This window comes from Strix aluco, chromosome 3 (assembly GCF_031877795.1).
Source record: "Strix aluco isolate bStrAlu1 chromosome 3, bStrAlu1.hap1, whole genome shotgun sequence".
Lineage (NCBI taxonomy): Eukaryota > Metazoa > Chordata > Aves > Strigiformes > Strigidae > Strix > Strix aluco.
Genome location: NC_133933.1, coordinates 130,692,179 through 130,714,695, shown reverse-complemented (window position 1 = coordinate 130,714,695; position 22,517 = coordinate 130,692,179). Strand labels below are relative to the sequence as shown.

The 22,517-nt window shown below is 51.1% G+C and overlaps 1 protein-coding gene across 6 annotated transcripts in view; it reads left to right on the top strand.

The window, feature by feature from the left end:
- The window catches only part of EXTL3 (exostosin like glycosyltransferase 3), a 134,275-nt gene extending 112,214 nt beyond the window's left edge, over positions 1–22,061 (top strand). For all 6 annotated transcript variants that reach the window (XM_074820308.1, XM_074820309.1, XM_074820311.1 and 3 more), the window contains 4 exons: positions 11,265–11,392; positions 14,886–15,030; positions 15,919–16,047; positions 17,950–22,061. In XM_074820308.1, coding sequence (XP_074676409.1) covers positions 11,265–11,392; positions 14,886–15,030; positions 15,919–16,047; positions 17,950–18,159 — 612 coding nt within the window. In that variant the 3' untranslated portion in view covers positions 18,160–22,061. The remainder of the gene's footprint in view (positions 1–11,264; positions 11,393–14,885; positions 15,031–15,918; positions 16,048–17,949) is intronic.
- Positions 22,062–22,517: the final 456 nt, after the last annotated feature.

Sequence of the window (22,517 nt, the reverse complement as noted above, 5' to 3'; positions counted from 1 at the left end):
GAAGCAAGAGCTTGAAGATGGAAAGGGTAAAATGAAGGCTGAGAAAACTGAGTTTTTCTGAGAATATATTTTTGTTGTTAGGCAGAGTGTTCTGGTGCTGTCACTAGAGAGGTCCTGGTGGCAGGATTGTGGTCTTTCCTGCAGAAAGTTGGATGTGACACCCCACATGGCCTCTTACAGGAGCCACGGACGGCAGGACAAGAGCAAAACCTCACCGCAGAATCAACACCTGGTAAGGGCTGTACTGCAGGCAAGTTCAATGCTGCAACTTTTAAATTGCAGCAGAAATGCAGCAGACAGGATGTTTCTAGTTTATTTGCCTTACTTTGTCTTACAGAAACCAAATAGTTGCATACGTATGGCCCTGCTTGCACTGTGCATGCTCTTGCATGCCCCACCCAGAGAGGTGGGCATGAGTCTCTTGAACTGAGGAACCAGCGCCAGGCCAAGAGGGAATGGCCTCAAGCTGCGCCAGGGCAGGGTCAGACTGGCTCTTAGGAAGGATTTCTTTGCAGAAGGGGTTGTTGGGCGTTGGAATGGGCTGCCCAGGGCAGGGGGGGAGTCCCCATCCCTGGAGGGGTTGAAGAGTCGGGTTGACCCAGCGCTGAGGGATCTGGTGGAGTTGGGAACGGTCAGGGTGAGGTTCATGGTTGGACTGGAGGAGCTTCAAGGGCTTTTCCAACCAAAATGATTCTGTGATTTTGTGACGCTTCTGCTGCTGTCCGTCGTCTCCACAGTGTGTTTCAGCTCTGAGCTCTGGGACTTGACAGAATAAATTTCATCTGAATTTTCAGACCTTGAATATCAAAATAGGATTTGCCAGGTGAATGCAGGTTTGCAGTATTAGTCTAGCTGTAGCTTGAAAGAGCGTCAATGAAGAACCCCCACTTCATTCCTCTGTCGGAACATCACGCCTTTGGATATTGCCGATTTCATTCCAAAATAAAACCCCACCAAACCCAACATTGGGCTTATCGGTATCAAAACCTTGAGCGTGAGATCTTCTCAAATGGCTTTCTCTGGTTTCACAGCAAACAGCGACTTGTAAATGTGGCTCGTGATCCCAGATGTGCTAATGGAAGTTGGGTCGTGAGCTCTTCTGTCCCCTTGCGCTCAGCAGTTTTCCCCTGCGAGCTTTCATGTACAGCTCAGAGTGGAGTTTTGGAAAGTTGAGAAACGAGTGAGATGAAGCAATGGGAGATGAGGTGTTTGAAAACCTCAACTGCAAGTGACAGCATGTTATCCCAGGGATGTTCTTTGGAGCCAAATAATTACAAATAATTGTGAAATAAATCTAATCGGACAACCAACTCAAAGTGCATCTTTAATTGCACAGCCACTAACAGCAACACACAGAGAGAATAAAAATAAGTGAGTATCTAGATCCCTTTACTGTTAAAATAAGCATTCTTCTCCTTTTTAGTTTCTCTAGAAAGATGTGACAGCTGCACCCATATGAAAATGAATAAATAATCAGTTTTATTTGTATCGCAAGCTGTTTTCTCATCTTAGAGATGAGCAACCCACTGATAGCAGTCGAGTAGTTTAAAGAGAGACCAAGTGTTTGCACATACTATGTGCACGGACACAGTATCAGTTTACAAAAAGGATTTCCGCCAGTATCTTCCTGTGTGGTTTTGTTCTCAGTGGGGAATAATTTATGCTTGGTTTTATGTTGCGTTATTTAATTACGTGTATTTTAAAAATGCATCTGTTTTGCCAATTTATATGCAGTATACGCTGCCTTTGGATAGCTTTGTAGCGAAATACCCTTCCAGTGAAACTCTTTTCATACCTCTGGAGATGAGTCTTAAAATAGTCTATAAATCCTTTTCATTCGAATTTTGAAAATGCCTTAAGTTGGAGGTAACAAAGCACAGAGGCTGGAGGTTCAGGGCGTAAAGGAGGGGGGCTGTAACTGTTTCAAGGTGAAGAGGAAGCGCTGGGGAAGGAGCAGCAGAATAATTAATACATGAGAAAGGGGATAACGGTAACTTTCCAATCCATCTTTACAAGCAAAGATTAAAGGGAAAACAAGAAGGTGAAGAATTGCCAGGGGAAGCCCATGTGAAAACCAGGGACATCTCATCAGGCAATAGAAGACTGAAGAAACATCCCACTAAGAGTGTTTCTGAAGAGCTGGTTTTGGGTGGATGTTTAAATAAATGACTGATATTTTTGGTGCAAGTGCCAGCAAATCAAGCAAGAGAGCAGATTCCAGAGAATATGTATGGGGTAGGTGAGAACTGATGTGGAAGAGATCTGGGAACGAGCACTGGTGCAGAAATGCAGCCTCCTTTCTCCTGCTTGCTCTTGCCTTTGCCCGGCCGCAGCAGATGCGAAGCCAAGTGCCTTATGGCCTGGGCCTCATCTGGACTAGCCAGAGCAGAGCTCTGGGAATGGCAGGGCTGTTTCATAGGGAGAGACCAGTCGCAGGAGGAGCAAATCCCCTTATGGCAGCACCTCGCATGCAGGTGGATCCGAGCAGCCTGGATCTCTCCCCAGGATGGCTTTGGCAGGGGTGGCGAGGCTCATTTAGGAGCTGTGGTCACATCCGTGCCCGTTTATCGGTATCTTCTGGATTTCGGTGTGTTCATCGTAGGATAATGGCAGAAGATTGTTGTCTTAAACACCTCAAAGAGCTGCTTTCTGCATCTGTGATTTTGCCTTTGCCTCCCAAATTTTTTTTAAACATTAATTATCGTAAACGCTCACAATCAAAAGAACATCCATTTCATTACAAAACGCCAATCTGCTAAAATCTGTCAGTGCTGGTGGCGTTTCTGGAAGGAGCTGTAACACCATGCTTACGCCTGTGTCAAAGTTCAGGGCTGCAATTTCCTCTGGATTTGCAGCTCATCAGGAACTGTCAGAAATGCCCTGTAGTCCCATGTCATGCTGGACTAATTTCCTTGAGTTTTTGGCTCCCGGCTGGGAATGTGAGGGTGATTGCAGGGAGGAAAGGCATCAGCCCGGCGGCTTGATTATGGTGGAAAGGCCATGCTAGCATCCCATCTTCGGCCTGCTGCCTGCCCGCGCAGCCCTGGCAGCGTGCTGGGAAGAGCATCATGTTGTATCGGGTGAGGCTGGATTTTTTTATTTCTTACAAAATGAAGAATAGCTGGCTGAGCTCAAGGCTTGAATCTGTGCTTTTCAGTGTGATTTTGGCTTTAGAAAGCAGCATGCTGGCCAGTAGGAATTGGATTAATTTCTGTGCTCTGTAAATGGGGAGGGGTTTCTCATGATGGGAGTTGAGGTTGGCAGGAGGAAACAGTTCTGCATGGCCAGGGCAGGACCCCAGGGCTGCTGAGTTTGATGCTGCACTTTCAGGAGGCAGTTGATAGTCTTCAGTAAGCACCACCGTAGTTGTCCTTGGTAAGGGCAGTCAGATAGATTTGAGGTCTGGGCTGAGAGCCATGGTGATCTTGCCAGCTTTTTGTGGAGCGTCTCAGCTTGCCCAGGAGCAGGTAGTGATAAAACGCTGAGAAAATCGAGGGGAAAAAAAGACTGCAGTCTTGGTCAGACCCATGTGATTCACATGCACATCATCTAACTAGAAGGGCTGCAGAGATTTTTGGTGGCATCTGTAGCGATGGCAACAGCTTCTTTGGCTTCTCCTTGGCAGCTGCCTTGGCAGAGAGCTTGGCTTCTCATCATGCAGCCAACGTGCACATGCGGTGCCTGCCTTGGGACCGGCCTCTTCTCTCTTTTCAGCTCCCTGACATGTTAAATGGGGGAAAGATAACACAGAGCACGAGACAAAGAAGAATCAAAGTCATCTTTAAGAGAGTGAACCTCAGGTATGTAGTTTCCATATGGAGCCTCTCCCGATGCCAAAATCCCTGCCGTGGCTGGGATGATTACAGCGTGCTGCATCCCTGTCTGACATCCCAAACTTGTTGCTTGATTTCCAGCTGGTCAGTGCAAACCCATTCTGACAGCTGCACTCCTGAAAAAATACACAGCTTCAAGGATGCTGCTGTTTCGTGGGACCAGGCAGACTTGTTGTCTTCCTCGTCCGCATCTCTCATTGCATTTGCAAAGAAGCAAGTGCCAGTCTGATCTAACACCTCGGTTGCAGAGGGAGCAGGGAATGGAGTCAGCCATGGTAAAAAAAGATATGATTTATCCTGCTTATGCATACGTGAATCTGCACACACATAACTCCTCCTAAGGTGTCTTGTAAATAATCTTAGCACTTGTATGCTGATGCATAGAGGGAAGGGGCCCTGATGTATCTGGTAATCTGTGGGTCTTAAGGGCTAATCTGGGCAGCTTTCTCAGTCAGAGGATGTCTGAATTTGTCCAAACTAGGAGTCAAAAATAAATGTGTGATTACAGAATAGTTTCAGGGATATTTGGTACCTGCTCATTGTTCCCTTTTGCTGGAATTTGCCATCTCCCAACATCCTCTAAAACAGCCCTCCCTAACCTCTATTAAGCCTAGTTTGGCTGACTTTCAATTGCTTTCCTCTCCACATTAGCAGCCGCGTGTGCTGTGAGCCTGCAGGCGCGTGGGAGAGCTGGAGAAGTCTTGGCTTCCCGTGTGCTTCCTGCAGAAAGGAAAAGCTGTCATCAAGGTGGACGGGAAGCAGCCTGCTCAGCTTGAAACAAGGATGTGGGATACGGGTGGGATGGAGATCATCAGCTTCCAAATGTGTAAATTTTGTCATCTTTGATGGGTGGGGATGATGACGGTGGCACCTCTGGAGCCAAAGCCAAGTGGTCAGACTTGTCGTCCATGATTTGGGAGACGTGTTACCGCTTTTCTTCACGGAGAGGATCTAACTCCTGCCTGCTCCTCCATGAACAGCAGGGTCTTCGGTGGGAGCTTTGTCCCAGATGAGGTCCTGGGCAGATCCCACTCCTATTTTCAGTGCTGTCCCCATTGGGCTAAGCTGAGTTTTGCAGAGGGCTTTGCTCTGGTCCAGCAGATCAATCCTTGGGACAGCAGCAAGCAAAAGGTCAGAACCCTGGAGCCTCTGCTTAGAGCGCTCCCCTGCAAAGCAGAGGCTTGCTTCGCTGAATCTTATTAATAAAACGTTCAGACTCGGTGCCAAGAAAAGGGATTGACAGTGCTGTAAATCTGCATCCTCCCTGGAGGACTGCGCTGGCAGGAGCTCTCGGCTTTTTCCTTCGAAGTGTAGATTGAGGTCAACTCTTCAGGCAGAAGAGGCAGATGCATTTGGCTCCCACGTCTTCAGTGCTGCAATTCTCAGCTGCATGTGAAAGGGAACTCGTGGTGTCCCCATCCCCACTCTGCCTATGGTGCTATTTTTTCCCCAGCCCATTTGGGTTGAATTGGCATGTATTTGGGAATGATGAAAACGGCTTCTTTTCCCAAGAGCTTGTTCTTTATCTCCCCAAATTATTCAGCTCTCCTAAGGGCATCCTTCTGGCTTTTTTCTCATAAAGACCTGACACCAACAATGAGGTTCCCAGTTTCTTGCAGAGTTTGCTCTTTGCCCAGAAATCAATCCAGTTCACTAAGTTGAGCTGTCAAAACTTCTCCAAGGGCATAGATGTTCTTCATGTTTTCACCATCAAATTATATGTGACACTTAATTTAAAGCTTAAGCGGAAAGCCTCACTAGCAAGGAGATTGCTGGAAGATATTGATTTTACTGCATTTTTATATTTATGTATAAAAACGTACTATAAAGTATTGGTTAAGGGCATTATTGCAGGGCAGACTCTGGATTTACACTCTGTTTTAGTTCTCTAACATTTTTAAGATCGATTTGACCAACGCAGCTATGAACAACACCAGGGGCAAATGGGCTTGCGTAGAGTTGTGGGGTTTTGTGTTTCTTGGGTCAAAAAAACCCCCATGAGGTGGAACTGAATCACCTTGAATTGCTGAAAGGAGAAGAAACTAATGTGGTGTTTTGGGTGCTCGGGGGCATTTTAGGTCTTGCAGTTTGACTCAAAAGTTTGCAAACTGTTAAGGATGTTCATGATTTTGAGCTGGGGACAATTTAGGTTATGGCAAAGTGTTTTTAAAAAAAAAAATAGTGTCAGGGAAAAGCCGAAAATAACCAAAATAAGACAGCCAGAAGTACACAGTCTGGGATAATTTTGAGTCTAGAGGGGCTGGAGTTTGCATGCAGGTCCTACCACTGATGCTTGGAGTGTTCAGAGCCTTAACATTTGCTGTAGAGGAAGGTGGCTTTTTGGTGTGTCTGTCTTACTGCTCACTGGTTGATTTTGTGTCCTCCTCACTATTTTAATCTCCTTGCGTAAGGGCAGCTGCTGACTCTTTGTTTTGCTGGAGTGCAGCATTTCAGCTTTGCTGAGGAAACATCTTTTGTTGGGTTTTGACAGAGCTCTTGGCTCAAGACCCTTGAGAAACAAGATTGTGGCAAAATCGGTCATTAAAATGATGGAAGGGCAGGTGAAACATCCCTGGGTGAGAGATTGAGACCTCAATCTGTTTGAAGAAGAAAGAGAGAGGCTTTGGTTATGGCTCTTGTGTACTTTTCTGGGGAGGATGAGGCCCATCAAGGAGCAGCAGCTGGGAGCTGAGGGCAGATAATTCTCGAGGAGCAAGTTGTTAACGTTTGACTGTGAACGTCTCAGAGGAAAGGTGGATTCTCCCACTCTTGATGTCTTCAAATGCAGACAGGATGCCTTTCCAACAGAGATGCTTCTACCGGTGACAGCTCAGGTCTGAGATGAGATCCCTGTGACCTGGATCATGCAGAAAGTGACTTGAAAGTCCCTTTTGGCTTAATTTACTTGTGTCAACCCCCCCAGCCATCTGCCACTGGTTCTCCAGAAGGCATTTAGGGTTCAACCGGTGCCACAAAGTTTGAACTCGCAGCTTCGTGATTTGGTCTGAGTTGTCATTTCACAGCTGTCTTACGGTGCCGTGTGATGAGTCTTCTAGAGGAAGGGTGGCTGCTTCAAGTCTCCTGGACCACCATGTAAGGAGGTCACACAAGATAATCAAGATGACCTCCCCTGGCCTGTAAATCCCTGAATTTGGCAACGTAACATGGCTCTTGTCTGTACGTATAGATGTGTGGTCACCATAGTGTCTGCTGGCTTTCTCTACCCAGCCCCACGCATGGTGGAAGGAGATTAATTAGTTATTTCTGGAAGAGTGCTCTGAGATGCCTGCAGCAGAGGACATGGCACAATAAGGTGTCGTTCAGCTGTATTTTAAGTGTGTGATGAAGTCATGAAAAATTGTTAAATCTCACTTAATGCCGTATGAGGGAGAGGATTGGACTTTTTTTGTATTTTGCTGGTATAATAGCCTTTCTTTTTTCACCTGGCCTAATAAGCTTCTGAGTACATTTGTGCCCATAATGTCCATTTCATGCCTGAGAAATCTGGTGTTTTTAGAGGCCCACTGAAATGTAAAAACTTTAGAAGAGATAGAAATGTTTCAAGTCCCTGAATCAAATACTCTTCCCATAACCTGTTTTTACAAGATTAGTTGCTTGTATTAAAGCTGGAAAGTTCCCTGAAAATTCACTTTTATGTTTCTCAAGAGTTATATTTTCTGTCTAATAATGCGATGCCCTTGTTTCTGCAGCTCGGGATGCAGCGTATGCGGTCAAGATCAAAACCTGGTCTTGCCTGAGGAGGCACCGTGCTAGAACCGTCTTGGGGGGACAGAGAGACGGGAGGAAGGTTTTGAATCTCGACCTCATGGCTCCCATCTCAGATCGCTGCCTGCAGGTCACCACGTGCTTCCTTGGTGTAGTCGCCCGGGGCAAAGCGCAGGGATTTGCAAAAGCCACTGAATAGTTGGCTGATGACAATTAGCAGCATCCTAAAACTGTTGTAAATCCAGGATTGATTCTTTGAAAACAAGGCATCAAAGGCTTTAAGTTGCTTCTAACTTTTGCTGGAACTAATGTGATGAATTGAATGTGCGTGTCACGTCACGACTTGGAGGCATCTGGCTCCTTTGTAGCATCCTTCTCTTTAGGGAAGAGTTTAATGCCAGTGAACTGATCTCTATCCTCTGGGGTCCCCAGTTTCAGATGTTTCAGGCAGGATCCACTTCACTTTCTCAATTCACAGTAGTTGCATCATGTTATTGTTCAGCAAGTTATGAGAAAACAAGTCAATAAAGTTTGCCGGGTTTTTCCTTGGGATCTATCGATTTACAGGGTGATTAAATGCTCCCAGATGAAAGGCAGGAGTACACCTATTCTTGGTGAAAGGCAAAAGCTGAACACTGACACTTCCAGACCTGCAAAGCTTCAGACTTGATGGAGTAACCTGAAACATGCCCGTTGCAGAACTTCTGCCAAGTTTTGCGTCCTGTCCAGATCTTCACAAGGCAAGAAGGTGGATCTCACTCTAAAGCTCAGGTGAAAAACAGCCCAGACTTTGTTGGGTCGTTGGACCTCCAAGCTAAACATTGCATCTTTACCTCTCTCTTGATTTTGAGTAGCGGTCAAAGCTCAGATCTGGCCCTGGATTCTCTTTTACTCTTTTGCACAGTCCCTCTGGAAATGGGTGACACAAAAACGTACAGTTGCCGCAGGGGCTCACTCTGGCAGCAGAAAAGCTTTAAAAGTGTCTCAACCATAAATGCAGGACAGTGCTGTGGGCAAAACCTCTGTGCTGCCGTTCTCAGCTTTGGGGAGCAGAAATGAGTTGACATTTGCAGATGCAGTACCCAAATCATTCCTGAGAAGCTGAGATGAAGACCCAGGGCGAGTAGGAGTCTGATAAATTCAAAGCGGTACCCGCTTCTCAGGCCACCAGTGAGGCAGAGAGGGCTTTTTCTGCTGCTCAGCCTGGTGGTGCTCGCTCTTCTTTTGTCCTTTATCCGTCCATCCATCTTCAGCTGGCAAGGTAAGACCTTGCCTGGAAAGCATATCAACTTCCTATGGACTCAGTCCAACTTGTGCTAATCCTCATGAGTAGGACACCCACAGACCTGCCTGAGATGAGGCTTTCTGAGGAAATACCATCATAACAGCAGAGATGAAGCGTGGCACGTGCTCTTTAGCAGAAGGCTAAATTATGCATCAGTGCTGGTTTTAACAAGTTTGCAAACTTCCTAGAAAGTGGGATCTACAACGGAAGGAAAAAAATTGGTGGTCGCAAGACTTCACGGTGCTGCTTTCAGAAATCCATCTTATATTGTTGTTGAGCTAGAGAGAGTGACGACCAGTTCCCAACTGGTCCAGGCTGGAATTTACTGGAGGGACCCATGCCTGTGTCAGAAACCAAGAAGGCTGCTCGTGGATGTTTTTTGCAATCGCTGCTGATCCTGAAGCCTTTGTGAAGCAGCTGAGGGCTGGTGTGCAGGGTGTGTTGCCCATGCGTGACTGGGAAAGGAGCTGGCCAGGTGTGGGAGGCAGAAAATTTCCTAAGGTGTTTAACCACTCACGTAATAACATCAGATCCTCTAGGTGCAACGATGTGCTGGGTGATTAATTAGAAAAGGGTTGGAAATGGGGGCTAATGGCTCTTAATTAAAAAGGTGAAATGCCTCACTGGAGGCGTTCAGTGGCCCCCACCAAGGTCTGCTTTGCTGCCCTGTGCCATGTGCTTGGTTTTGTCATCGTATCAGTTTGCCAAAGTGCTCTTCCAGTCCAAAAAGCAACTCTGACCCGGGCCCAGCTGCCCCATCTAAGCCTGCTCCTCCTGGTGCCAGCTGCAAGAGCACTTGGGTTTGCTAAAGCCAGGTACAGATACAGCTGTGGCGATGTAGGAGGAGTTTTAAATTCTCCTTATTGACAATTGGGGGACCACTCTTGGCTCCTCTCCTTTCCTGGTTGATGCATCCAGAGGATGCCCCCCAGTGTGTTGGGATTGGTGATGCTTCTGTGGAGGTGGTTTTCTCAAAGCCTGCGCTGGCCTCCTTGTGTCCAGGTCTTCCTTGGCCTCCTGGCCCAGTGCCTTAGGGCTGTGCCATTCCAAACCTCCTGGTTTTTTGATTCCTGTCTCACCAGCTCCCTCCCCCAAATTGGCATGTGGAGTTGCCTCCTCTCCCGCTTCCCTCCTCATCACCCATTCCCACCGTGATTCCTGCAACCTGTGTTTAACAGCAGTTCCCAGATAGAGAAGATATCCTGGGAGCATCTGCTGGCTCACGCTAACTCTGAAAGTAAATACAGACACTGTGATGATTTTTGCCATGCCTCTCCACCTTGGGAGGAGAGGGGGGAGAAATTCCTGTGCCGGCATTGTCTGTCTCTGCTTTTGCCTTCTCCTACGGGCACTAATTGCATCGCAGCCCTCCCAGGGTGGGAGTGCTGCCGGCTCGGTTCTGGCCCTGCTCCACCGTGGCTTAGAGCTGCATAATTTGTTCACCTCCCCGCAGTAAATTGTTTGTGCTTTTGATGGATCTTCAGTGAAATATTTTAATGCATTCTTGTCGAATGTTCCATTTCCCCCCCCCAGCAGCTATTGACAGATGAAAGCACTAACTCCAGCTTTACATGGGAGTTTAATCGTACCAGCTGTCATGCAGATCCCCGATACAAATATTTTCCACCGTTAATGGGTTCAGTATGGGCTTTTTTTGTGTGATCAAATGTAATCTTATTTAATGGAGTTTTATTGCTGTGATGTCTTATTCTTTTCACCAGGCTAGACTTTATTTTTAAATCAAGAGAGATTGTTCAGAGGAGAGCCAGAGAAGTCACTGGAGGGATTGAATGGGATGGGAAGCCTCGATGAACTGAGCAACTATAGATCAGCCAGGGCAGGCAAAAAGTGTAAGAGTGAGAAAGGGTCCAGTGTGGAAGGTACAGTCAAGAAAAGGGAAAAATTCAGTCTGATCTTACACGTGTCTGGCTGGGCATAAGGGAAATTGCACAGTGGTGGGGCTGGAAGAGTTTTGAGAGAGGAAGGCGTCGCAGATGAGTTGTGACCAAGGCAGAAAGCATGGATAGGTGCAGAAACAACTCGGTTCAGATCAGCGCTGGAGAAATGTTGCAAGGGAAACTTCCTCAGCAACTGTAGGAGGGATCGACCATGGCTCCTGTGTTTCCACTTATGGCTGACGCTTCATTATTGCAGAGCCACCCTCCTGCCTGTGAAAGGAGACCTCGAGCACAGCCATCACAGCTGGTACCTGCAGCTTGGGCTCGGCTTTTGGCAGTCCTGTGAGCTGGGGAGGAAGAAGGGCTGGAAGCTGGAGCGTTTTGCTTAGAAAGCCTTTCCCCATCACAAGGGCCATGAAGCAGCACCAAAATGCTGGACTGCTGCAGCTGGAGTGCACAGCTCCAGCCCCTCAGTCACTGGGCGTGTACAGCCACTATAACCATCATTTCTTCCTCTCTTAGGTCGTCCGCACAGAGAAGAACAGCCTGAACAACCGGTTCCTGCCGTGGGATGAGATCGAGACGGAGGCCATCCTGTCCATTGATGACGACGCTCACCTTCGCCACGACGAGATCATGTTTGGGTTCCGGTGAGTAGCCTCCACACGTGCAGACTTTGGACCCAAACTGATGTTTTTCCGCATCTCAGGTCGGCTCGGGAGCAGCATGGCCTCGTAGCTAAAGCCAGGGTCAGAATTAGGACTAGCACATCCCTTCCCATGGCTTTCTAACTCAATTTCTTGGAGTAATAAGGTGGTAATGAACTGTTTAATGAGCACAAGGGGGTGGGCTGATTTCAGGTTGTCCAGGCAACCCTGATTCTCACACTTCCTAACCTCAAATCTTCGGCTTTTGCTGTGCTGATAATGTTCCCTTAATGGTTTTGGGGGTGCGTGGCTTCCTGGGGTGGACAGGAACTGGAAAACAAATCCAAGAGGCTGTTGTGTTCCATCCTTCATGTGCCATTGGCAAGGCCAGGACGTTCGCAGCCACTGCAGGATGTGATGCTCGTGAGCTCACGGTGAGCTGCTGTCCTCTTTGCTCCATGTTACACTGGGATGTGACAGCTCTTTTGGCATTTTTTTTTCTGCAGAGCGTGGAAAAGGCAGATGTTACACAGAAGAGGCTGGTACTGGTTGCTCTCATTCCCATCTATGTTTTTTCCTTGACTTTGCCCTGGCAAAAAGCTTCCTGATTAAGGGGCCAAGGGAGAAAGCAGTTACATGGGCTCCTGTCCTGGGAGGCTTTTGCAGGCTGCTCCTGCAGCTCATACAGCTAAACCTCGGCTGCCAGAGAGGAGCTGGGCAGTGAGGGTGGCACGAGCAGAAAGCGCTGGCGCTCATTTGGCTGCAGCTCGTCAGCCCACTGGGCCAGGAGCAGCGGCTGCAATTGCTAATCCGAGAGCACCCGGCAGCTGGCTGGGGGGCGGGAGACGGGGACCAGCTCTCCACTGTCACCAAAACGTGTTGGCTCGTGTTTGGGAGGAAGATTAAAAGGCACAAAATGCCTGGAAACCCAACAAGCTTTCTCAGAGAGATGAGAAATGAGGTGTTAAAGTGATTAAAGCAGGGGAGTAGGCGTCAGGAGTCCTGGCTTCCCTTCCATGCCCTGTTTCAGGCTGTTTATCTGAACTTGGCTGTTTTCTCCCCCTCTTTGGTCTCCGTTTTCCTTCACTCATCCACAGCGCCTGGCTGAGGCTTTACTGATTAGCCCTGGAGAGCATCAAATGAAAATTATAAGTGCCGTGTATTATTCTCACTCATATCCTGCTTACAAACACCTTGTTCCTACAAAGCCTCCCTGGGTTAACACATTCAGCCAGGGAAGAGATGGTGTCTCGGTGATTGAGTGAACCTCTGCTTATAACAACTATGTTTTGCTGAAATTTTGCTTTGGGCTGTAATTCTTGGGGCCAAAAGCCTCTTCTTGCTGTGTTTGCTCGTCAGGAGCGAGCTGGGAGGTAGGTGCCCCCAAGCAAACCTCTCTGAGGAGCATTCCCAAAATGATTCTCTGGAGAAATCCATATTTTTGTGGCTGAGCTGGAAAGGAAAAAGTGTCACGTTTGTAGGAAAGTGAGATGTGGGAGAAGTGAAAGGGAATGAGTCGTTAAGACTCTGGCTTTTCAAAACAATCACACTGGATTGACAGAAACCACAGCAAACAAGAGCTTGCTGGGAGGATGCTGCCTGGGAAGCTGCTGGCAGTGTTAATTACTTGTTTTTCATTACCAGGTTATATCAGAGTTTCATGAATTTGAGTAGAGGGTATAACAATAAAAACTTCTTTGCTCCTGGCTGTGTCAGTAAGTGTAATGAAAGCTCAGGGCTCTTGGAAACTCGGGTCTCTTCATCAGCCTGTGTTTACCTTGCAGCCATCACTCCTGTAGCTCTCTGTGGGATTGGGGGTTGTGGGGGGGGGGAAAAAAAAAACAACACAAAAAACCCCCCCAAAAAACCCAAAAGGCCACTTTCTGCCCTAGTTTGTGCCTGTGAAGAAGGGAAAATCCTTCTGTGTCCAACAGCTCCCGCCTGGGACATGTTTCTTGTAGTCAGGAGTGACTGGGTTTGGAGATGCAGCTTGGACACTGACCATTGGGGAGATGGGATCGGATGATCAAAGGAAGCTGGCACCCCTGCGAGTGGCAGCTGGGCTCTTTCCCAGGTTAAGCAATAGGCACTGACTTTTTTTCTTAATTATTCCAGCCAGTGTTGCAGCTATCCTGTGGGATTTCTCTCAAGGAGAGTGAGCCTCGTATGAGAGCAGAATATTAAGCAAGGCCACGCTCTCACACGCAAACCTCAGGATTTAATTCCCTACGGCTCAACTGCGAGTGTGTGTTAGGGCGAAGGATGCACTCATGGCCCTCGTGGTTTTTCCCATAAGGAGAGAGCCCAGGAAGCTGCTGGATGCTGGTTTGGGATGGGAAACTAGCAGTTTGGCACTCCAGATCTTCCATCTGGAGACACCGGGGTCTTCAGCATCTCAGCAGCTTTCCTAAAGGGAGCTTGATGTTTTCTTGACTCTTTTGAGGACGAAAAAGCTTCTGGGAGATGAGGAGTCCAAGGGATTTGGGAGAAGAGGCCAGGAGGGTAGGGAGGCTCTGCATAGAGATCTAGACAGGCTGGAGCGATGAGCTGAGGCCAACTGGAGGAGTTTCACTAAGGCCAAATGCCGGGTTCTGCACTTGGGACACAACAACCCCCAGCAGCGCTACAGGCTTGGGGAGGAGTGGCTGGAGAGCTGCCAGTCAGAGAGGGAGCGGGGGCGGGGGGGGGGTGATTGCCAGCCGGCTGAACAGAAGCCAGCAGTGTGCCCAGGTGGCCAAGAAGGCCAATGGCATCCTGGCTTGTGTCAGCAATAGCGTGGCCAGCAGGGACAGGGAAGGGATCTGACCCCTGTGCTTGGCACTGGTGAGGCCGCCCCTCGATGAGTGGGTTCAGTTTTGGGCCCCTCACTCCAAAAAGGCCATTGAATGACTCGAGCGTGTCCAGAGAAGGGCAACGGAGCTGGTGCAGGGTCTGGAGCACAGGTCTGATGGGGAGCGGCTGAGGGAACTGGGGGGGTTTAGTCTGGAGAAGAGGAGGCTGAGGGGAGACCTCATGGCCCTCTCCAACTCCCTGAAAGGAGGGTGCAGAGAGGGGGGATGAGTCTCTTGAGCCAAGGAACCAGCGGCAGGCCAAGAGGGAATGGCCTCAAGCTGCGCCAGGGCAGGGTCAGACTGGCTCTTAGGAAGGATTTCTTTGCAGAAGGGGTTGTTGGGCGTTGGAATGGGCTGCCCAGGGCAGGGGGGGAGTCCCCATCCCTGGAGGGGTTGAAGAGTCGGGTTGACCCAGCGCTGAGGGATCTGGTGGAGTTGGGAACGGTCAGGGTGAGGTTCGTGTTTGGATTGGAGGATCTTCAAGGTCTTTTCCAACCGAGATGATTCTGGGATTCTGTGATCTCCATCCCTTGCAACCCTACCGGCAGCCGGGCCATTGGTGTTGGGGACACGCTCCTGTGCGTAGCAGTTCCCAGCCAGACCCATGCTCATCTCTGGCCGGGCTCCCAGAGTTTGTGTCTCACTGAAAAGCTTTGTGTTTGCAGCGTCTGGAGAGAGGCACGGGATCGCATCGTTGGCTTCCCGGGGCGCTACCACGCATGGGACATCCCCCATCAGTCCTGGCTCTACAACTCCAACTACTCTTGTGAGCTCTCGATGGTGCTCACTGGTGCTGCCTTCTTCCATAAGGTGAGCTGTCATGGCCACAAAGCCCTGAACTTCCCCTTCCTTCTCAGAGTAACCAGAGTCTCTATGTTTGTAGGGTCGTATTTGTGGTGGTTTGTTTTGTTTTTGGTTTTTTTTTTTTTTTAAAGAACACATTTTGGAGCTCACCACTCCTTTTCCCTCCCTTTCTCCAAACTGAAACACAGCCAGCAGCTGGTCTGTGTCCCGGCAAGTGATCTCCCCAAGGAATGGGGTATGTTTGTGCCCTGTGAGAAGCACCATGGCACTGAAGCAGGTGGATGGAGCATGGGGCCGGGCGTGTTTCAGCGATGCCCTCGCTCGTGGCGAGGGCAAGGAGAGCCACGGGATTGCCTGCCCCACGTCTTTACTGTGGCATCTTTGACCTTACAGACTCAAAAGTGTTGCGGGGAGTAATTTGGGGGTTTCTGGAGCTGCGTGGTGGCACGGGCTGGCTGGGAGGTGTGGGTAGGAGGTGGGTGGTTTTTACTGGGAGGGAGCAGGGCAGAAAGTGGCTCTGTCTCTCTCTGTATGGGAGAGGCCACAGTGGGCAAAGAGACTGAGAGACAAGGATGGGCCCCAGAGGGACTGTCCTGAGCTGTCCTGTCACAGTGGGAAGGTTATCCACCAGCTCCTGCTGCCGTGCAGATGCTGCAGCAGCAAAGACAGCAAGGTCAGAGGGAGTTGAAACCATCATTTCTCAATTTCTGAAGTTACAGGAGCCCTGGGACTCAGTCAGGGTGGTGGCTGTGGGGTAGACTTGCTGCTGCTCTGTCTACAGCAGATCTCCTGGGTGCAGGATTAACTCCGTCACGGGGAGTCTCTCCACTGGCATCCTTGAGCTCTCTGCTTGGGGCCACTTTGAGCAACGTTGCACCTTTTTATCCTTTCCAGTACTACGCCTACCTGTACTCCTACGTGATGCCGCAAGCCATCCGCGACATGGTGGATGAGTACATCAACTGCGAGGACATCGCCATGAACTTCCTGGTCTCTCACCTGACGAGAAAACCTCCCATAAAGGTAAAGCGCCGGGCAGAAGCTTGTACTGGGCTTTGTGTTTTTGGAGAAATAGCAGTTTGGTCAATGTCTGTGAAAGGCAGGCAGTGTGTTAGGAGGCTGCACGTCCCCTGCCTGGCCTCGAGATACAGTGCCTGGTCAAAAAGGTGTGAAAACTCACTGCAGCCCTTAGAAGCAGCCAAATCCTGGCCATGGTGAGCAGATGAATTGGGGTTTGACTTATGCTGCAGCTCAGACCAGAGTCGGGTTGACCCAGCGCTGAGGGATCTGGTGGAGTTGAGAACAGTCAGTGTGAGGTTCATGGTTGGACTGGAGGAGCTTCAAGGGCTTTTCCAACCGAGGTGATTCTGGGATTCTGTTTTCTGGCTCAGCAAAGGCCCTTCCGAGCAGCTGATCTCAAAAAGACAAATTTCCTTCTTTCCATAATGTACAGTACAAGTAGGAAGGATTTCCTTGCTGATCTTGTGTAGCTTTCCAGAGACATGTAGGCTCATCTGCGTGCGGAGGGCTGATGGTCCAAACGCTGCAGCCCAGCTGAGGTTTCCCTGCCCTGTGATAACAAATGAATGTCACAGTTTTGAGCATGCATTTTAGATGCAGATCATTCTTCTCTTTATCACTGCTGGCAAACGGCTCTTTACAGCCCTGCATATGTCTCACCGTCGCAGGCCAGCTGCCTTGGAGCTGGGTCTTGGCCATAAATATGATGGGTGGGTTTTTCTGTGTGGTGGTCTTCCCATCTGGAGCTACTACAAAGTGGAGGTTGTAGAGTTTGGTGCAGCTGAGAGGAGAATCATTCCAAAAGCAAAGGGCACTGCAATGGGATGTCCCATTCAAGACAGATAAGGAGGCCCTTTAATTAACGGGTGGCCCCTCAACTCCTCCTGAAAACTGGATACCCCTCCAAAGATCTTACTCTGTGTGTAAAACAAGAGGCACCCCAAATTGCTAATTCTTCTGTAGCATCTGTGGGCAGCAGGGCGAGGGGGGCGATTCTCCCCCTCTGCTCCGCTCTGGTGAGAACCCCCTGCAGTGCTGGGTCCAGCTCTGGGGGCACCAACAGCAGAAGGACACGGACCTGCTCGAGTGGGGCCAGAGGAGGCCACGAAGATGCTCGGGGGGCTGGAGCACCCCCCTGTGAGGACAGGCTGAGAGAGTTGGGGGGGTTCAGCTGGAGAAGAGAAGGCTCCGGGGAGACCTTAGAGCAGCCTCCCAGGACTGAAAGGGGCTACAGGAAAAGGGGGAGGGACTCTTGATCGGGGGGTGTAGGGATAGAATGAGGGGTAACGGCTTTAAACTGACAGAGGGGAGTTTTAAATTAGAGCTAAGGAAGAAATTCTTCCCTGTGAGGGGGGTGAGGCCCTGGCACAGGTTGCCCAGAGAAGCTGTGGCTGCCCCCTCCCTGGAAGGGTTCAAGGCCAGGTTGGACGGGGCTTTGGGCAACCTGGGCTAGTGGAAGGTGTCCCTGCCCGGGGCAGGGGGATGGACTGGGTGGGCTTTAAAGCTTCCTTAAACACAAACCACTCTGCGGTTCTGTGATTCTATCTGTAGCCAGTGAAAGGAAAGGAGTTCCTTTCTCAAGGACTTTTTTTTTTCTTCCTTGAAACAGCTTCCCAAATGTTAAACCAGAAAAAAGTAACTCAGCACTGGTAGATCATCATGTCCCCTTTTCTCTGCTCTGACAGAGCTGCTGTGGACCACGTCCTTCTGTCCTTCCTTGCCTGGACACCCTCCAAGGGACGCCCAGCAGCCGAGGAGAGCGCGGCCCAGCTCATGCCCGCTCTGTGGCACGTCATGGGGCACATCCAGCCCCGTCCCCCCATGCAGCACCTTGGGCAGGGTGTTCCCCCCGGCCGGGGCGTTCCAGCAGCGTGGCGGTGACCATCTTTGTCCCTCTCATTGCAGGTGACCTCCCGTTGGACCTTCCGCTGCCCCGGGTGCCCCCAGGCTCTTTCGCACGACGACTCTCACTTCCACGAGCGACACAAGTGCATCAACTTCTTCGTCAAGGTGTATGGGTACATGCCCCTCCTGTACACCCAGTTCCGCGTGGACTCGGTCCTCTTCAAGACTCGCCTGCCCCACGACAAGACAAAATGCTTCAAGTTCATCTAGAAACGGGAGGCAGCCGGGCGCCCTCGGCTCTCTGAACTTGGGCCGGAGGCGGGGGAGAACAGGGGGTGGCTTTCCCCACGGAGCTGTGAGTGCAAAACACCTTTTGTTATTGACTCCGGCCTCCCTCCTGCAGAGCAAAAGGGATGTCCTGGCTTTGGACGGGCATGTTTCCCCCCTCCCTTCCCGCTCTCCCCACAGCGACTTGACCGAGCGACAGCGATCAGGATCTCACGGCTTCTGTAAAGACACTCCCTAGGATCGTACACTGAGGAATGGCACGCTGGCTAGTGGCTCTGCCCCTTCGCTAGCCAAGGGCAACCATTCTTTTTAATTATAATTATTGTTATTTAAAATGAAAGTGTTTTAGATTTGCCGCGTGAGGCTTTTTTTTTTTTTCCTTTTTTTTTCCCCCCTACCCACCCCCTTTTCCCCTCTGGACCTGTCAGCCCACTCGAAGGGGACCGTAGCAAGGCCAGGTTGGAGGTGTTTGACTGCACAGAGGTTATTCCCAGCATCAAGGCAGCTCCACTCTCCGCCGTTGTCCCCATCCTTTCTCCCACGGGGCAGCCTTTCCCCTCCCCTCCTGCACACCACGTCCTGACTCATCCTTGCCCTGTGGCTACTACTGAGGACTTCCAGGTGTCGGCTGGCGACGAGCTCTTTGCTCTGCTCTGCTCACCACCCTGAGCCCTGCCCTCAGAGAGGGGCGAGCAGGGAAGAGCTTGGCCCCCAGGGTTCCTTCCCTGGCTCCCAGCACCGCATTGGTCCCGGGCCGCAGCCCTGGGGGAGTTTGGTCGCTGCAGTCTCGTTCTTGGTGTCCTTTCCCACTCTGCGTGGCACACGCAGGCGCTGCTAAACCTCGGAAGGCAGGGAGCGTGATTTGGGCTTGGGAAGGCTCCATCTGCAGCACAGCAGGGGCTGGCAGTGCCCCAGGCTCGCGCGTTCAAGTGGGCTGCCTTGGCCTGCGGTTTTCTACAGCTGCTGCAGCACTGAAGGCAGCTGTGGGGAGTCTCCAAGTCTGGTCTGGCCTTTTCACAAGTGCTTTGGGACTCTGGTTCCTGCCCTTCACTGGCCCTGGAGATCTGCTCCAGTAGCACGCCAAGATCAGCTATGTGAGCCTTTGCTGATAAAACAAACCTCTTCCCCGAAAGCATCCCAGTGTCAACACAATCTGAGAGTCGGTTCTTCGTGGTACCTGGTCCCTGCCAGGCAGTAGTTCAGTTTTCAGTGCCAGTGTGACGGGGATTCGGGTTATCGGAGCCTTCTCTTGAGGTCACTTCATGTTTTGCAGAGTAGGAGAGGACACTAACCCTCAATCTATGCGCAGCCAAGCAGAGCCGAGGCCGAGCGCCAGCCCAGCCCAGTTCTGCCTCGTCCCCCAGCCCTGAGCCAGACATGCCCAGGTCGGGTTTGCCCCTGGGCCTCAGCATCGCTGCCTTAACCCCAGCCCAGCCACACTCATGCCCTGGCTTGGAGCTACGTTTGAAGGTTAATCCCACCAAGAGTTTTCCTTGCCGGGAGACGCCGCTGGCATCGCGCTCATGGGGCCGTTTTCAGAGCCAGTTTCTCTCCCACCGAAGCAAAATGCCGTTAAGTCCGACCTCTGCTCGACTCGCTGCTCTCTTCTGCTTTGCTCCCGGCCTGTAACGAGAGGGAAGGACACGGGTTGCCCTCTCTGGAGTGTGATATTCTCCCTCAGTGCGTCCCAGGTGTTGCAGGGCAGCCTGGAAAAGCTCTCACTGGGTAGACGGGAAGGTAAAACTTGTGCGATTCACCTCAGCATCCCTGGTTTTCCTGGCCCGACTTCCACGGTGGCAGGTTGCAGCTCGGCGGGGTGTTACCACCTGGTTGTGTCTGGTGTGTGTGTCCCAAAAGAGAAGCAGGGATGGGCTGGCAGCAGCTCCTGGGCTCGCTCCTAAAGTCAGCCCCGTCCTCACTCCTCTCCCTCAGCCTGCGCCGCGTTTTGGGGTGTTAAGTGGCCTCTCCAGCCGCGTTTCAGCCAGTTTTTCACGTCAGCCCCACAGCGGGGCGGGGGGGGGTGTCACTGACGCTTGTTCCTCAATGAGAGGAAGGGGCAGCCCATCCCCAGCAGAGCCGACAGCTCGTGCCTTCACCAGCGCTACAGACCGCAGTGAAATACGGCTCAAGGTATCTTTTCCTCTCCGTATGTTTTTTTCTCCTTTCTGCTCTTTTTGTCTTAACATCAGGTGCTCAAAATGGAGCACGTGAGGGCTCACAGTCTCCTTAAAAATGCAATTGGAGATTCCTACGAGGTCCCGAAACACCTGAAAGGATTTTTCTGCCCTGGGGCAGGGTGGAAAGGTGGCACTTGGCAGTGGCTGCACCAGCTTCAGCATCCCCGAGGGGCCTGACACCCCTCTGCTGCTGGCTTTAATTCTCCCCTCTCTCCCCTCATTAATAGGTGGCTCGTTAGCGACGATGAGGTCGCTCCCGCACAGCACAGGTCCCTGGTGGAGGCAGCTCGGCAGGAGTCAAGCAGGAGCAAGGACCGAGGCAGGCGTGGATTGCACTTTATATAAATAGAGTTACACTTCTCAGCAACTTATTTTCAAAAAATCTTAAGGGAAATTTTATTATTCTGGTGAGAGACTGACACACAGGGAGCCTGGAAAATGGGGAGGTGACATGAAGCATTCCGCATCGGAGGGGCTCGGGGTTTGCTGAGCCTCGTTGCGTGGCTGCGGTCGGAGCTGGCAGCAAGCCCAAGGTTGGGGGTTTCTCCCTTTGCGTTGGTGCGTTTCTGTTCAAGGCCAGTAGAAAAGTCAGTGGTGGAAATCCAGATTGTTCTTCCCAGGCTCTTACCATGCTCTGCTTTTGCCCAAAGTGTTGGGTTTTTGGGGTTTTTTTTTGGTGGTGGTATTTTTTTTTTTTTTTTTTTTGGAGGATCCCTGGTGCTGCAGGAGCCAAGGGTCGGGCTGGGAGCATCATGGTTGGGCGGGGAGAGGCTGCGTGATGGGAATCGCTGGGTGCGTCATGGGATGGTTTCTTTTTGCTGAGACCCCCCCAAAAGGGGAGGATTTGGGGGTGAACAGGTGAACGGGTGCTGCGAGTCACTGATGACAGCTGCTGGGGGGGGGGGACGTGCTGGGCAGCAGCAGCGTTGGGAGGGTCGGGGCCCGTAAGGAAACTAAATACCAGCGAGAGCAGGGCTGGTGCTGTCCGTCCTGGTCCTCTGCCGCTGTGGCTCTTACCCAAATCTTCCCAAATTGCCACCAAAACCCCTCCGGAGCACAGCCTCATGATTCACACCCCGCCTTTCTGCTCCTGAGACATCCCAGGATCTGAGCTGTCCTTACCCTTCCCTCCACCATCAGGGAGGAGAGGCACATTTCTAGAGCGCAGTCCAGCCCGTGCCCCCCTCCCCAACCTCCTCCTCCGCTCCCCAGTCTCTCTCCTGGGATTTCCCGGGGGTCCCAGGGTAACTCCGAAGCTCAGGTTAGGTTGTACAATTCGTCCCAGCTCCAGCACAGAGCAGTCTGGCGCCCACGGGCTCCCCAGCCCCGAGGAGACGGGGAAGGTCTCTCAGCGGCTGCACCTTTCCCAAGGGAAAGGCCTCTTCCCCTTCCCGATGTTTCTGCCGCTTCACCCAGGACCGGGGGGTTGGTGCCGGGTGCGGCGCGAGGCCTTTTTCACGTTCGCTGTAAATAGCATCGTCTGCGGTGACACGGACCCCCCCGACACCGCCCCATCCCCCCTTCATGTCGCACAGCCCCTGCCCTCCCCTGCGCCATGGTTGTGCTAACTGCTCTGTGAGCACCAGGTTTAAAAAAAAAAAAAAATACAAACCCACAAAAACCGAGAGAAAAGAAACACTCCTTCAACACGAGCACAATGTTGAGTTTTTTTGTAAAAGGATCCAATAAATGGAGAGTTTAACTTGAGAGAGTCTCTGTTCCTGCTTTGCTGGGGGCTGGGAGAGGGGTTGGCTTGCATCCATTTCTTGGTTGCCCCAAAAACGAGCATCTCCCCAGATTTGCATTTCCCGAGGGAGCAAGAGCGCGGGGCAGGTGAGTTGTGGAACAGTGGAAACCCCTCAGGAACAACAGTGTCTGGTGCTAAAACCAGTTGTAACCATCCGTTAGCTCGTGGCTGGGCCCAGAGAGCCCCCGGTCTGGCCCCAGTGGTGTTTGGAGCCTGGTGTAACGTCAGGGGATGTCACATCGCAGCTGCCCTGGTGACACGGGGCTGCTGGTGGCATCAGGGACGCGCAGCCAGGACAGCGGAGCCGCAGGAGGCTGCAAACCCTTCGATTTCTGCATTACTAGTTGAAATCAGCTGCCTAAAACACACCTGCCCCTGAGCCCGGCTCCGCTGGCAGGATGTGGCCCGGGAGCCTC